General features: G+C 36.9%; 1 protein-coding gene across 4 annotated transcripts in view; it reads left to right on the top strand.

Moving 5' to 3' along the window:
* The window catches only part of PTPRQ (protein tyrosine phosphatase receptor type Q), a 135,990-nt gene that overhangs the window by 69,069 nt on the left and 51,845 nt on the right, over nt 1–15,076 (top strand). For all 4 annotated transcript variants that reach the window (XR_014694410.1, XM_084523870.1, XM_084523869.1 and 1 more), the window contains exons 37-42: nt 529–694; nt 1,170–1,460; nt 1,780–2,055; nt 2,863–3,014; nt 5,968–6,109; nt 8,013–8,282. Coding sequence is in view for 3 of the 4 variants with exons in the window: in XM_084523870.1 (XP_084379996.1) it covers nt 529–694; nt 1,170–1,460; nt 1,780–2,055; nt 2,863–3,014; nt 5,968–6,109; nt 8,013–8,282 (1,297 nt within the window). In the remaining variant the exon portion in view is untranslated. The remainder of the gene's footprint in view (nt 1–528; nt 695–1,169; nt 1,461–1,779; nt 2,056–2,862; nt 3,015–5,967; nt 6,110–8,012; nt 8,283–15,076) is intronic.

Genomic DNA, 15,076 nt, shown 5'->3' with positions numbered 1-15,076 from the left:
AACATAAGGTCTACTCTCATTAAAAAAAAAAAAAAAAAAAGGAAAAAAAAAAGAGCAAAGTGGGAGAAGTGCTTTGATGCAGATCACTTTATGCAGATCAGACAAGACAATCAAGTGCGCTCATGTAATCTATGAACAATTAGCAGATTTTTTGTTGTTGTTTTCCTGTTGCAGTATGGATAAACCCATTGCAATATTACATATTTGTAATATTTGTAATATTTGTAATATTTGTCAATGTGTATAAAAGAGGTCGATTGTCATTCAACAGCTACAAATGACAGGATGAGTCAATTAGGTAGTGTGTACAAGGAGTAATAGACAACATACAATAAATAACTTGATTATTTCAGAAAAATCAGTACCTACTACTAGTCAAAGTATATATTTATGTCTCTTGAATGATCTGGTGAATCATCTGTCTTGGTGGTGGTGATGAGAAGTCAATGAATAAGTAACATTTATGTTCAGAGACAATACATTTATTTATTATTATTATTATTTTATTTATTTATTTTTTTCCTTCAGAATTTCACAAGTTCTGGTAACTACAGCGATGTCAATATGTCCCAGTCTGCAGTTCTAGATGACTTGGCCAAATACAGCCATTATACTCTGTGGGTAACTGCAAGCACAGCTTTTGGAGATGGAAACAAAACCAGTGAAATTATAGATGTATATACAGATCAGGATAGTAAGTGAATAACTTTTTTTAATGTTACAATGTATATCAATGCTTCTATTTATTAAATATTCTCTAACTTTAAAATGATTTTTACTGTTACAATGGCAAAGCTAAAAAAAAACTAGTAAATTTTTTTTTTCATGTTCCCTTGCATGAAAGACATTTTGATTTCTCTGCTTTGTAATACAGAGAATATAGTTCACAAGCTTCTTCTTTGGATGCAAGCAATAAGTATATTATATTAAACCATCATTAAGGCTCTTTCAAAAATGAAATGTAACATAGATGGTTATTCGTATATACCATCAAAATATTTTGGTTTTGATAGTAAAAAAAAAAAAATCATTAAAAAAAATTGTACAAAATATTTAGTGTTTTACAAATAAGATTTATAAAACAATCATACTTAGGGCGTGTATATCTGTTTTGGTTTTGGATTCTTTAGTATTGTAATCCATGCATTTGTTTTGTTTATCTCTCATAGTCCCAGATGGTTCTGTTGAAAATCTGGTCTATCAAAACATTTCCTCATCTTCTGTAAATGTAAGCTGGCTTCCACCATCCCAGCCAAATGGTTTAGTCTTCTTTCATGTTTCTCTAAGTTTATTGCAACTGGGAACCAATAAGATATTGTCTTTCCTTACTTACAACACGAGTATCATTTTTGACAATCTGGAGAAATACACTGATTACATTCTGAAAATCATACCAGCCACTGATAAAGGGTCTTCTGAACTGCATGCTCTAAGTCTGCATATAAGAACTGATGAAGATGGTAAGTTTAAGAATAGTTTTTATTCATTCCTAAGGAAATGTAGAAAAAGCAAAATGCTTCTCTTTCTAAAAGAAAAAAAAATAGTTTATCTTTCTCATTTTACTTAAAACTTTGTGTGTGTGTGTGTGAGAGAGAGAGATACAGTAACACAAAAAACTGCTACACATTTCTGTGTTGAGACTGTGAAATAGAATTTTCTGCTCAGAGCACAATTTCAACTAAGACTAAACTAGCTAATACAAGTAAAACACATTTTTCATTATAACTCATATTTTTCTGAGGTTATCCTTGTTTTTCTGTTTCTTATTTCTTTGTGTAGTCCCAGAATCAGCACCTATAATCAAAAAATTTTCAAATCTCTCAACTACCTCAGTTATGCTTTCATGGGACCCTCCTGTTAAGCCAAGTGGTGTTATAATAAGTTATGATTTAAATTTGTTTGGGCCAGAAAGGAATATCTCGTTCTCTACCACTAATCATTTCATCATTTTGGAAGACCTTGTACCATTCACATTATACAGTATTTACACAGCTGCAAGAACTATAAAAGGATCTGGTCCATCTTCCATGCTTCTGTTCTACACAGATGAGTCAGGTGAGCAAACGCAATTGTAACAAATTTTGAAATTTTATCCCTGTGATATGGCGTCTGATTTAAATCTGAACGTCACACGTTGAAAGAGTCGAGGTGAAGAATTCATTTTCCATTGGTCTGGTGTGAAGAACTCTCAGAAGAAAGAAACACTTTTCTGAGTTCTTTCTGAGTCTTTTCTGAGTTCTCCTCCTCCAACCACAGTGTGCCAGAGGTGGTCATATTCTGCGAAGGATTACAAAACTCCAAGAAAGATATTTTTTTTCCTTTGGAATTTACCATTTGGACAAGTGTCAGGGATTTTGAAGCAAACAACAATACCTTCTTTTTTTTTTTTTTTTCTCTCCTATGTACAAAATTTAAAAAATACAAGCATGAAAACATTTCTGACACTCTTTCAGGTCTCTCTTACATGGACCTCCTCCCACCTGTGTGGTAAATGATGTTCTCTTGTAGATATATGAGTTGTGCTCACTATAAGCTTTAGAAAGTGAAATATATTTCATTCCAAGATATATGTACTATGACTTTTTAAGTGTCATAGCTCTGACAATGAGCCTGTTTAAGTGACAAATAGCTTTCTTAGGTATCTGAGAAGATCCCTTGCTGACTGAACATATTCCCGGTTAATGGAATTTGTTTTCTTTTCAAAAAGAAAGAAACAAACAAAAAGATAGAAATGAAGTACTATTTTGTTGAGTTCAGATTGAAATGGTAACAGATGTTCATATGTTCTGCTGCTTCTCTGAAATATTTGGTTTTGCCTGGTTTATTTGTAATTTGTAAGTCAAGACCATTTCTCTTTTGCAGTGCCATTAGCTCCACCTCAGAATTTGACCATTACCAATTACACTTCAGATTCTGTGTGGCTAAAATGGGATCCAAGTCCTCAGCCAAATGGTGTTATTATGAGATATAATTTTAAGATTTATCAAAACAACACTGAAAAAATATTTTATCAGGTATGTTTCTAATATTTGTGTTTAATTTCTTCAGATGATAAATGCTTTTTTAATGTTTTACAAACAACACAAATAATTTAAATGTCTCTTTTTCTCCTACATTTATGGAGCTCCTACAAATTCTTTTTTGTTAAGACAGCTTCCTTACCCTCCCACAATGTCTATAACTCAATTTTTAAAATTAGATAGAAAAATATATCTACATCTTAATTTGTTTTCAGCTTCTAATATTCCATTAATGATGAGCTTTATTAATCTTTAGTTCATATTTCAGTGTAAGTTTGTTGTTAGAAAATGACAGAAGTTACTTGTATCTGCATGTGTGTGCCATGTAGTATCTGTGGGCTTCCAAGATTAAAAAAGGAAAGAAATTTCTTGTAATCTTGAAAAATAATTTTAAAATGTTTAGAGGTTTGTGGGTTTAGTTTGTTTGTTTGTTTTTTTACAGAGTAACAGAATAAATTTTAACTGAAATAGAAGCTATAAAATTAGATGTAGAAATTGGTCAAGGCATTTATGTCTGGTTGCTGGCATGGCATCAAATATGTGCCATGAACTGTAAGGGCAGCAAGTGAGACTTGGATTGTATCTCAGGTTTAGAAACTAAATAGTGAGTTCTGTTCACCTGAGACATGGCTAAAAGTTACAGTGAAAAGGCATTGCTGCAGTCAGCTATGAGCTTAAGACATACAGTGTGAGGTACACTGTGATACTGTGATGACAAACTCCCTCAGCAGTTCCAGAGACTTAGCATGCAAGGGAAGTGCTTGTGCTGTTGTTAAGTTTATCCATTGCAGCAGTCATTCCCCATGAGGTGGCCTGCTGTGCAGTCTTTGCAATCTGTTCCCTGTGGTGAATGAAGGGCTATCATGATCCAGTTTCTTCCATGGTCCTTGGAGGAGGGGGGGCAGAATGCAGATATGGAAGAAAGCTCTCTATAGAGAGTTGCCTTTGGAATCATGTTCTTTGAGAGCTCATGAAGGCCACCAAAGGAGGCCATAGGCTATCTGTGGCAGACTTAAACCCAATTAGATTACAGAAACTGGCAGCAGTTTCTGCTTTGCTCCAAGTTTCTTTGTGTTACATAAAGTAATGTTTCTTCATGTTATGTGATGTAGTGGACAAGAAACTGGATTTAGATTGTGGCAGTGAGACAAGCAGAGCAATTTATTCTGAAATATTGAAGTTAGGCACCATAATTCCCTGATGATATGAATTCCACAAAATGCTCACCAGGTTTTCTTGCTGAAGTTTAGCTCTCTCCCTGCTTCCATTAGAGTCCTTTCAAAATATACACAAAATATGACTTGCATGCTCTGTGTCCCCCATAAGACCCTGTTAGAGAAGCCATTGAAGTAAAGGCTGGATAAGCAGACAGTGAAGGGGATTGAAAACTGACTGAACTGCTGGACCAGGAGGATAGGCTTCAGTGATGCAAAGTCTAGTTGGAGGCCCATAAGCAGAGTGCCCTAAGGGTCAGTACTGGGTTCAGTCCTGCTTATCTTCATTAACAATCTGGACGATGGGATACCTTCAGTAAATTAGTGAATGACATGAAAGTGGATGGAATGTCTGACTCACCAGAGGGCTGTGCTGCCATGCAGAGGGACTTTGACAGGGTGGAGAGGTGGCCTGACAAGAGTCTCATGAAGTTCAACAAGGAGAAATGCAGAGTCCTGCACCTGGAGAGGAACAACTCTAGGCACCAGGACATTCTGGGGACCACCCACTTGCAAAGGAGCTTTACAGAAAAGGACTTAGGAGTCCTGGCAGACACCAAGCTTTACATGAGTCAGCAGTGTACCCTTGCTGCAAAATAACCTAACAGTGGCTAAAAGTATTGCCAGCAGGTTGAGGGAGGTGATCCTTCTTGTCTGTTTGGAACTGGTGAGGCCACACCTGGAGTGTTGTGTTCAGCTCTGGGTTCCCCAGTACAAGGGAGACTTGGACTTACTGGAAAAAGTCCAGCAGAGGGCCACCAAGATGACAAAGGGACTGGAGCATTTCTCCTATGAGGAGAGGATGAGAGAGCTGGGACTCAGCTTGGAGGAGCCTCACAGGGGATCTTGTCAATGTGTATAAGTACCAGAAGGGAGGGTGCAAAAAGGACAGAACCAGGCTCTTATCAGTGGTGCCCAGTGCAAGGACAAGCAGCAATGGGCACAAACGGGAACACAGGAGGTTCCGTCTAAACATTAGGAAGCATGTCTTCACTGTGCAGGTGACAGAGCACTGGCACAGGCTGCCCAGAGAGGTATCTCCTTCCTCGGAGAGCTTCAAAAAGACATGGTCATGGACAACCTGCTGTAGGTGGCTCTGCTTGAGCAGGGGGATTGGACCAGATGACCTCCAGAGGTCCCTTCCAACCTTAACCATTCTGTGATTCTGTGATTCTCTGAAAAACTGCTATGAGGAACCAAACTGTGGGTTTTAGCTCTTCATCAGTCTGTGTGTCTGACTCAGGTAAAGTGAGGGAAATATTGAGCTATGATCCATGACCTTTTTCGTTGAAGACATGTAGTAAGAAAGTAGAAGAAGTAGAGGGTGAGAGGGGGTTGATAAGGTGGGGCAGGGGTAACAAGAGTTCTCAGTATTGGTGAAAAAAAAAAAAAAAAGAAAAAAGAAAGACATACATGGAGTTAATCTGTTCTAAAAGTGCTATGTAATTATGATACCATCCTTTGGCATATCTTCCTCACAAGCTACATTGAAAGAGGGAGAGGAGAAAGGGAAGGAAGAATTTGACCCTGCATTCCTTTTAGTTGAGCTCAGGGACTACTTTGTCTGACTGAAAGCTACTGAGAGTAGAAGAGGAAAGACTATAGCTCTAAATAACCTGTAGCAAAACTATAGCAAGACTCTAGCTCTAAATCTCTTCGTTTCAGCATGTTCAAGGTGAGGCCAACAATGTTTACAAAGATTAATCATGTACTAATATTTTTTCCTCTTTAAGAATGTTTCAGGTTCAGACAATGAGGCAAACCTTGTTGGATTAGAACCATTCAGCACTTACCTTATCAGTGTATCTGCATTTACCAGACTTGGGAACGGCAATCAGTTCAGTAATGCTGTCCAATTTACAACGATGGAATCAGGTTAGATGTGATATTTTGTGAGCTGCAGTTTTGTTTGTGTAGATTTTCCTTGTGTTACTGAACAGCAGCCTTCCTCTTCTCTCCAAATAAAGTGTAACGTAACACTATCTCATTGTCTTCTGCTTCTGTAACACCAATTCCCATTCCTATTGTACTGGGTAGACTGGGCTTGAAGTTTGATGTTGGAAGTGTAGAATTAGAAATGTCCTCATCTGAAATGAGAAGCTTATATAGCTACTATAAATCTTTTAATAGCATCACAGATAAAGGGAGGAAAATTAGATAGATATCAGACTTTGCAGATAAAAGCAATAGTTCAGATCCCTGTGGAAATAACTGAAACTTTAGCAGTACTAAAAGCAACTGGACAAAAGATTGGCAAATGAACTGGAAATTCTATTAAACATATAATTTTTTACAATTTTTGGTTATTTATTTTAGGAAGGGTAACAATTCTCTAATTAAACACATAATTTGTTACATCTTGTTCTTCCTTACAACTGGGGAGGGCTGTGCGATGTAACTGATTTAGTTAATTAATTACATGGAATTTTGTCATGTGTCATGCTGTTCTACTGTACAAGTGCTGTCAAAACTGGAGGACTGGGTCATGTCATAGGGGGCCATGTCTGATCTCCCAAGTTCCTTTACACTGATAGCAGAGGAAGTAGAGGAAATATCAAAAAGTTCCAAATGGTGACTACGATTTTTCAAGATCACACTTCCAGTGAAATATTATTTCCAGAGTTGACAAAACATCAGTTTTGGAAAAAGAAAAAATGCTGTTTATTGTAGTCAGCTGTTAGAACACCATGGACCATCACTAAACTGGTTCATGTTGGCTGTTGGATCCCTGCAGCTGGAGTCTGTGCTACCTAAGAGCCACAGTTACCCCTCATTTGTCTCATTCCATCACCGACAATCCATTCCCCTGGTACTTTCTTCAGGAGTGTTGGAGAGACATTGCCCATGGAAGTGTGGTCTAGCCATTTTTAATCTTTTTCTCAGATCTTGTAAAAGACTATTCTTCAAAGAGAAAAGATAATAGTTTTAAAGAGATTCATTTACCTTTGTGCAGTGATAGTTAACATGTTTCCCTTTATATCTGTTTCCTCAGTAACAGTCCTTTCACTATTTTATGGATTCCTGGACATGTTTCAGTAGAGAAGATAGGCAGGGCCACCCCAGATTATGTATTCACTTTTTCTTAGCTGGTACAGCCAGCAATTTAGCCTTTTCTGCGATACAATACATTGTTCTATTTAATCAATTGTTCACATGTAAATGCTCTATTTTAAGCATGAGTTTAATATTTGATACCTTTTATTAAATTTTTATAAGCATTAAAAATTTCTCCTACTAGAACCAGCAAGGAGGTGGGGAGCATTGGGTAATAGCTTTGATATGGAAGCTCTAAAGCCTGCATAGTGACTTATGTGCAGGTCATGCCTCAGCTGAAAGGACAGTGAGAGATGATTCAGTGTCTAAAAGAAACAGAGCTAAGAGACAAAAAGAAATTTCTGCTGTTGATGCTATTGTGGAGTGTATGAGTTTCACACTGCTGTGTATGTTCTACTACATTTTGATTACAAAAACGTAGGGAAATATAAGATGAGAAAACAAAACTGGAGTACACAACAAGGAAAAAGACAGATAGATGGCCTCTTCTATGCCAAGTACTTGCATCACTCATGTTCATGCTATTCAGAAATGAACCATATAATAAGAACAAAGACATATTTTTGTTTTTTCAACACATTTCTATTACAATATCTATTTGTTTGCCTCTGGAATGTTTAACCCTGTCTTTGATATTACGGCTGCTTCTCCAATTATATTGTTCTATGAGTACAATTTAAATTGTGTGTGAATATTAACCTCTAGTGTATGTGTATCTTTTAAGTCCCAGATGTTGTCCAGAATGTTCGCTGTATTGCAATGAGTTGGCAATCGATCCTAGTGCAATGGGACCCCCCTGCTTCATCCAACGGTGTGATTACTCATTACATCATAACTGTTGAAGGAAGTTCTACAAATTTTTCATCTTATGATACGCTGCATATTGTTAGAAATCTGCTTTCTAATATTTCTTACCATTTTAAAATAAAAGCTGCAACATCTGCTGGTGATGGTGAAGAACAGATATGTAATGCCAGTACACTTCCAGAAAGAGGTAACAAATTACTGAAGCTAATTCTTTTGTTTAATTTAAATGATAACCAAGAGGCAAGCAGACCCAAAATACCTGCTTCACTACAGGCAGGTAAATCCTCTTTTTTTTTTTTTTTTTTTCTAAACTTGATTCTAATAGTGGAAGGGAAGAAACAGGCCTTCCTCTTTCTCCTTTTTTAGAATACAATGAGTCCCGTCCTTTCTGTCTTATTGGAGATTTATGAACTCTATCTTGGTCATCTTTCCTCTTGTTGGCTCAGAAACTTCTGTCCATTGACAGGGTTCAAAATCCTCTTTTGAAGGAAGCATTTTTAAATATTAGAGATAACCATGCTTATATCTTACAGCAGTGGCTGGAAATATGTACTGAGGTTAACTGCTGTGCTGAACATGGATGTATGTGAGCATGCACCTAAGAACACTTCTGAGTTGCAGTTGTAACTCTCCACCCTTTAGATGGTGAAAAATCAGTCCTGACTCAGAGCTACAGTAAGACTGAAACTGAGGATGGGTGCCCAGACTAGCAAGCCAATGACTGATTAAAACTGGACTCGTCCAAAACCAGAAAGTTTTGGAGACAGGTTTATAGGAGACATTTTACTCTCTGGTACAGATGAGAACAGGAGACTTCCTGTTCACATGTAAATGCTCACATGTAAATGTTCACATGTAAATGCCTACTTCATGGAAGGCAGAGAAAGGCTGCTGCTAGTGTCAAAGAAGCCTGGCACCTGTGAAAGTTGATGCAATTTCTGAGGAATTTGGGGTTGGATGCTAATTAGTGCTTGAGGAAAGCCTGGAAAAAACTGTGGATGTGGTATTAGCCATGAGCTTGAAAGACAAACTACTAGCCTGTTGTGGTCTACATTATGTAGAGTTGTACTAGCAGGAGAAAATAAAACAAAAACAGTCTTATTTTCTAACAACACATGGCTGATGTATCTTATCACTAAGAGTTGTCTGAGTGAAGGGTTTCTACTACAACACTTTTTTTTTTTTTTTTTTTTTTGGTACATACACTGCACAAACTCTTTCTTGCTGTTTTAGTATTTGGCTTACAGGTTGTTGCTTAGTCATATTTACAGCAAACTAGTTATTATTAGGACATTTCCTTTACTGTGTGTTTGCATGAATTGTTTTCTGGTGACTGGCTACTAGGAACTGGAGATTCATGGTTGGGAATGGAAACAGTTTTATAGCTGTTGTCAGCTTCTTATTTATGGTGGTCTAAGATTAGTCACAGAATATGTAGCCAGCACTGAGTCACTGACAATGCATTTATTTCTGACATAAAGTGAAATCGAATTTGGCTCAGTGTCTCACTGCATAGTGTTTGACCTTTACATTCTTACCAAGATTATTTGACTTTTTTTTTTTTTTTTTTAGGTAATCTTGCTCAAAAATGGGTAAAATTAAACTCAAATCATGAAGATTAAATTTATGAGGAGATTAGTAGTGTTTTGTGTCTAATCTAGCTCCATTGTCATGGTAAACCACTTCTGCCAGGCTGCAGTATGTTACAAAAACTGTCTACTTTGTAGTGGTAATACTACTTTGTGTTTAAAAATATTATGCGATATATGAAAGACAATATAGCAAGCACACATGAAAAAATGATTTGGAATATTATGACTGAATAGCTACCCTTGGATTATTTTCAAGAAAATGCATACATTAAAATTAAGTTTCATTAGGGTTGAATTTTTAGAAGGGAAAAAGATCTATAAATTAGTAGGGTAGTTCTCAGAAAGACTTAGTAAAGCTGTGCAGCTTCAGGTAGCTCAGAAGTCTGGGGCTAGTGTAATTGCCATTCAGTTAAGAAGAAAAATAAAAGAACTAAAAAGCCACTTGGGGGTTGAAGTATAAATAACCAAAAGAAAACTGCAGCTGCTGTCAATTTTTTTAAATTTAGATTTTTCTTGTACTTATTATTATTTTCTGAAAATAATAACCATGTAGATCATGCAATTAACATGTGCAGAGTACTTTTTCTCTCATTACTACTGGTCCTACTTAATATTATAACTGAACACAGAATCTTGGAACAGGTTGAGGACCACATTGTACTATGGTTACAGTCCTTACTATTTGTTTTCTGCTAAACAGAGATTCATTCATAACTTCCATTTAAATGAAATATTGCTAGGAAATTGTCCAAGAGACATTTTTTAATTTAATCTGAGCTTAATTTTGCTGGCCTATGCTAAATTGCAGCTGTACACAGAAGTATGCTTTGTGGATGAAAAATAGGAGTGCCTAAAAGGATTGTTAATAGGAAACTTTCTTAGGTCATCTGATGTGGAGCTGGCAAGTTAACATCATCTGTCGTTACTTGTGCTAAAACATGTTTATTCTCTAATAAGTCTCTGAATAAGTGAACCTATAAAGATTCTGGTTTTGTACCTCTGAGTTGGAAAAGCTTACTAGAAAATGTGGTCAGCTTTCTCATTTAGGCTTGTGAGGAACACAAAATGTAGCATGGGCTTAAAACCTTCTTCATACCCAAAGAAATGGTCTATTTCTACCACCATATATTCTTTTCATAGAACATGGCAGCTCTAGGAGTTGGGGTTGCATGAATTTCTTCATTAACTTGTAAAAAGAACTACAGATGTCCATGATGCACTGAAAAAATCATTTAATTTAGTACTTTAAAGCAGTCCTGAGGGTCCCAAGCATGATGTGGAAGTGCAGTGTTTTGGCCTGGTTATCCAGAGGAATCACTTGTTGTAGAGTCCCAGTATGGAAAATGGAAGAACTTTGTTCCATATCACTACTACAGATAAGAGAAGTATGTTTCACATGTTCAAATCAACTCACATTTCCAATATGTATTAAAGCAGAAGCATCACAAAAACATGGGGTGAATCATGACTAAGAATCTTTGAAACACTTCTTTCCAAGATGACTGGAACTGCTTTCTTTTCCAGACTTTACTTTCTTAAGAGCGTGGAGCTTTTTTTAGATTTTCTCATTAGTTGATATGTCCAAATGTAAGTTAATGGCTTTGATGTTGATGGCAGGTCTTCTCTAGACAAATGAAACAATCAGTTGGTGGCTGCCAATGAAATTGCATTGATGTTATTTTTATAAGAAGTTGGATAAGAATAGAAAAATCATATAGCATAGGGTGAAAGAACTTTTTTTGTAAGGACTAGGTCAACTCAGAACATAAAAAAAATGGTGGCAAGATATACATACAAAGCTGATGTTGAAAGCATTTTGAGGTCAATTATGTTGTTTACTGAAAAGTAAACAGTAGTCCACTTTGTTGGTAAACTGGGCATTCTTTATTTAATTTAAGACTCAAGAATACTGATAGTTATTCACTACTTTTCTAAGCTTAGCTTTGAGGTGTGCATTTATCCTTAGATATGTAAGACTTGGTCTTTCATTCCTTAGACCCCACAGTTAGATATTGAATTTTCTAATGTGCTAGGGACTCAGAGATCTAGTTCAAGGAGGCTTTTTAAATATATGTTCTCAACTGTGCAATTTCCTTTAAAGCATGTCTGATAGTATCAGTCCCAAGTCATGGGAAAAATAGTCTACAGTTTTTTACATTTTTATGTTAGTAAAATCATCTGGGACCTATTTTCAATGTCCTTGTTCATACCAAGCAGGACCTTATCTCACAAGGAGTTAGCAGTCCATACTAGAGTAGTATTTAGTATCATACGGGATATCAGCTTAACTCAGGAAACTCCTTTGGGTAACAAAGCTTTCAAAAATTAATAGAGATAAGCAATATGGAATATTAATCTGCTTTTCCAATACCTCAATTTTCTGAAGATTATTTCATTGTGTGCCCACTGCTCTCTGTTCTACTTTGTTCTTCACTTTCCTCATGTTGATGCTCTTAATACCACCCAACAGACTTCTAGGCTGCCGCTGTTCTTTTAATCCAAACTCCAGCTACAAGCAGCTGTTCTGTAGGCAGAGTTTTTTTATTAGCTTCGTTAGGAACTATGCCATATCATATTACTGTCTTCTGTTCCCGGCCCGCGCAGCTGTAGTCATTGCTTTCCACAGAAGTCTTTATGGAAAGCCGTAACTGCTCTCTTTTCTCAGTAGATTTTTGTGTGTGTCCTTTGCTGCCCTTAGGTTATCTTTGCAATGCAAATAAGATTTTTTCTACCAAGTGTTTCTGTTGCTTTAAACTAGTTCCACTGGCCCAGTTCAACTTTATCTGAGTTTTTGTGCAGTCAGGTGCCTTTTCTACCAGGAATTTTCTTTCATGTAGGTTCTCAAATAAAAAGTTAATCTCAGAGCAGTCTGCCAACTTTGGAAGGGCTGATTAGCATTGCAGCCAGACGAGCATAGGGAAACGGGGCCAAGATCTGTGAAAGTAACTTCTATTTAGGTGCTTAACTTCCTGTCAACTTCAGTAGGAGTTCAGGCACGTAAATAGGTTTTAGGAGCTTAAAATCCCATGTGGATCTGGCTCCAGGCACTTTTCCTTGGAGTTTGGCCATCATGTGAACAATGGTGGATGAACCTGAAAACACCTCGTTCCTCCTCCTGTCCAGAAACGGAATTACCAGCATTTCACAGCCAGCCTCTCTGCCTGCATCCTGGCTGGCTTTCAGAAGCTGAATTAAAAGCTATTAAATTGAAAACTATAGAGTACATTGCACCAAAAATTACAGACTTTGAAAACCTCCTCACACCCAAAGGTAAATGAATTAGAGCAAATGCAATATAATTGGATAGGGAAAGACTCTTGGGTGAATGATGATGAACTTAAGGGATCCTACCCGTGATTCACAGGGAATTTAAATATGTGATTAGCTCTAGAATTCCCACAAAGTAATCAGGATACAGATATGGACAATTTGTGACCTAGACAACCCCAAGCACATCTTTTCAAGTTTTTTTTTCTTGAAATGCACTTTTCTGGAAGTCAGGAAGAATAATAGTTTCTTTTAGGCTCATAACAAAGTAGGAGTATCTTTGAGCAGATAGATAAGTCTTTGTTACAGTTCCAATTTAATCTGAAAGAATAATTCACAGATACAATTTTTGGCTTCAGATGCTTTTAGTGTGAACAGTGATCACTTCATCATAGTTGAGTCATGTTTAGAAAATTTAAACAAGCTGCATGATTACTCTAGGAAGCATGGAATGGTTTGTTCAAATCAGTACCATCTGTGGAGAGAAGAAGTTGAGGGAATTTTAGTCATTCTTGAGGAATGGAAATCTGATTCTCCATGCTGGAGTAATTGTAATCCTCTTTGTATCTGTAACCCAATAGCATAGTTGTCTTGAAATTGTCTCGTAGAACACAGTCATCAAGTGCAAGAGAGACTGTGCCACTGGGTGTCACTGCTCCTCGCTGTGGCCCTCTCAGCACCCTTGAGATTTACTCCAGATTCAGATCTCAGCTTTTCATTTGCTCTAACAAAAAACGCATTTACAGTTCATTTTTCTATTCAAGAAATGAAATAAAATGAACTAGATTTTAAGCTGATTTTAAGGCTCTGATTCCATTTTAAAGATCTGTCCAGGTGCTGACACAGAAAAATTTCCTGTATCTTCTACTGAGTATACTGAGTAAGTTTTTTGTAGAAATATTTAGAAATAGTTTGCAAATATGTGTCTTAGTAAACTGGGGAAAAAAAAAAAAGGGGGGGGGTGACATAAAATAGAAATAAATGCTTCTGTAAGTAAGTTGTCTCTGTCTAATATATCTGTTGTGTTTATACCTGCAATCTTATCTTTCAAAATGGTGGGTTTGCTGTAGTATTACTCACTGGGATAATCACAGAGATTATCTCCAGCCTTGTGAGAGTAATTTTTTTGGGCTCCCCCTGTAGTCAGTGGGAAAAAGAACCCTTCTCTAGGTAACAGATGGAAAGAGAAACAATTTTTCTTCCCTCCCTTCTTTCCCCTGCTCTATGGGAGTTTGTCTCTTCCCACCAGGTACATGGAGAGCTTGAAGAGGCTGGCATTATTAGACCAGAGTGGTGTGTGAGAACCCACAAATCACAGCCACTGTTATTTTTCCTGAAACAATTTGTAGTTCTATCAAACAGCCAAGCATCTTTTCTTCCTTTACTACAGCATTGTTAGCTCTCAGGTCTTCAAAATAGCATCAACCCTGTTGAAACTGGGAGACCAGGATACTCTACTTGAGAAGGAAAGCCCACTATGCTGGCTAGCACATGACTTCTACCAGCAACTCACATCTTCAACCTGTCTAGTTTTAGATGCACAGAGACTGTAGTTGTGCCAGACGTGGATTTACCAGCTGTACATTGGTAATGGGTATATATTTCCACCTTCCTTTTGGCATCCAGCAATTAAGCAGTTGTTATGTACTTTATCCCAAACCCCTGTTTGTAAGTTTTCCCTTTATTATATTCAGACAGACACTTGTGGTTCTGCTTTTCTACCAGAATCCTTGATTATGGTAAGATCTATGTTGCTTTTTAAAACCTGCTCTGCTTAAAATCTTATGGTGAAGAGGCATCAGAATATATTGAATCATTTTTCCTATCCCCAGGCAGAAAGCTTTAAGCTCCATGCAGGGTGTTTTTTTCAGTATTTAATCCTGTCTTCCATTTAAATGGGAGTATTGTTCAATAATCAGTTTTCAGCAGATGGAAGTTAATGGTGGTAGACTAAGAGGTATTAGGGCCAGTTGTTTTGATCTCCATGTTGTTTCCTTTCACATTTTTATTCCAAGTCATCCAATGATGGGTGTTCCCATCAAAACAGAATCTCCTAGTCATGTGCCCAGGATGATTAGGTCATATTCCTTAAAAAAAAAAAAAAAAAAAAAAAAAAAAAAGA

The sequence above is a fragment of the Aythya ferina genome (genome assembly GCF_964211825.1).
Source record: "Aythya ferina genome assembly, chromosome: 1".
Classification (NCBI taxonomy): domain Eukaryota; kingdom Metazoa; phylum Chordata; class Aves; order Anseriformes; family Anatidae; genus Aythya; species Aythya ferina.
The sequence above is the reverse complement of the archived record's forward strand: the minus strand, read 5'-3'. Positions and strand labels throughout refer to the sequence as shown.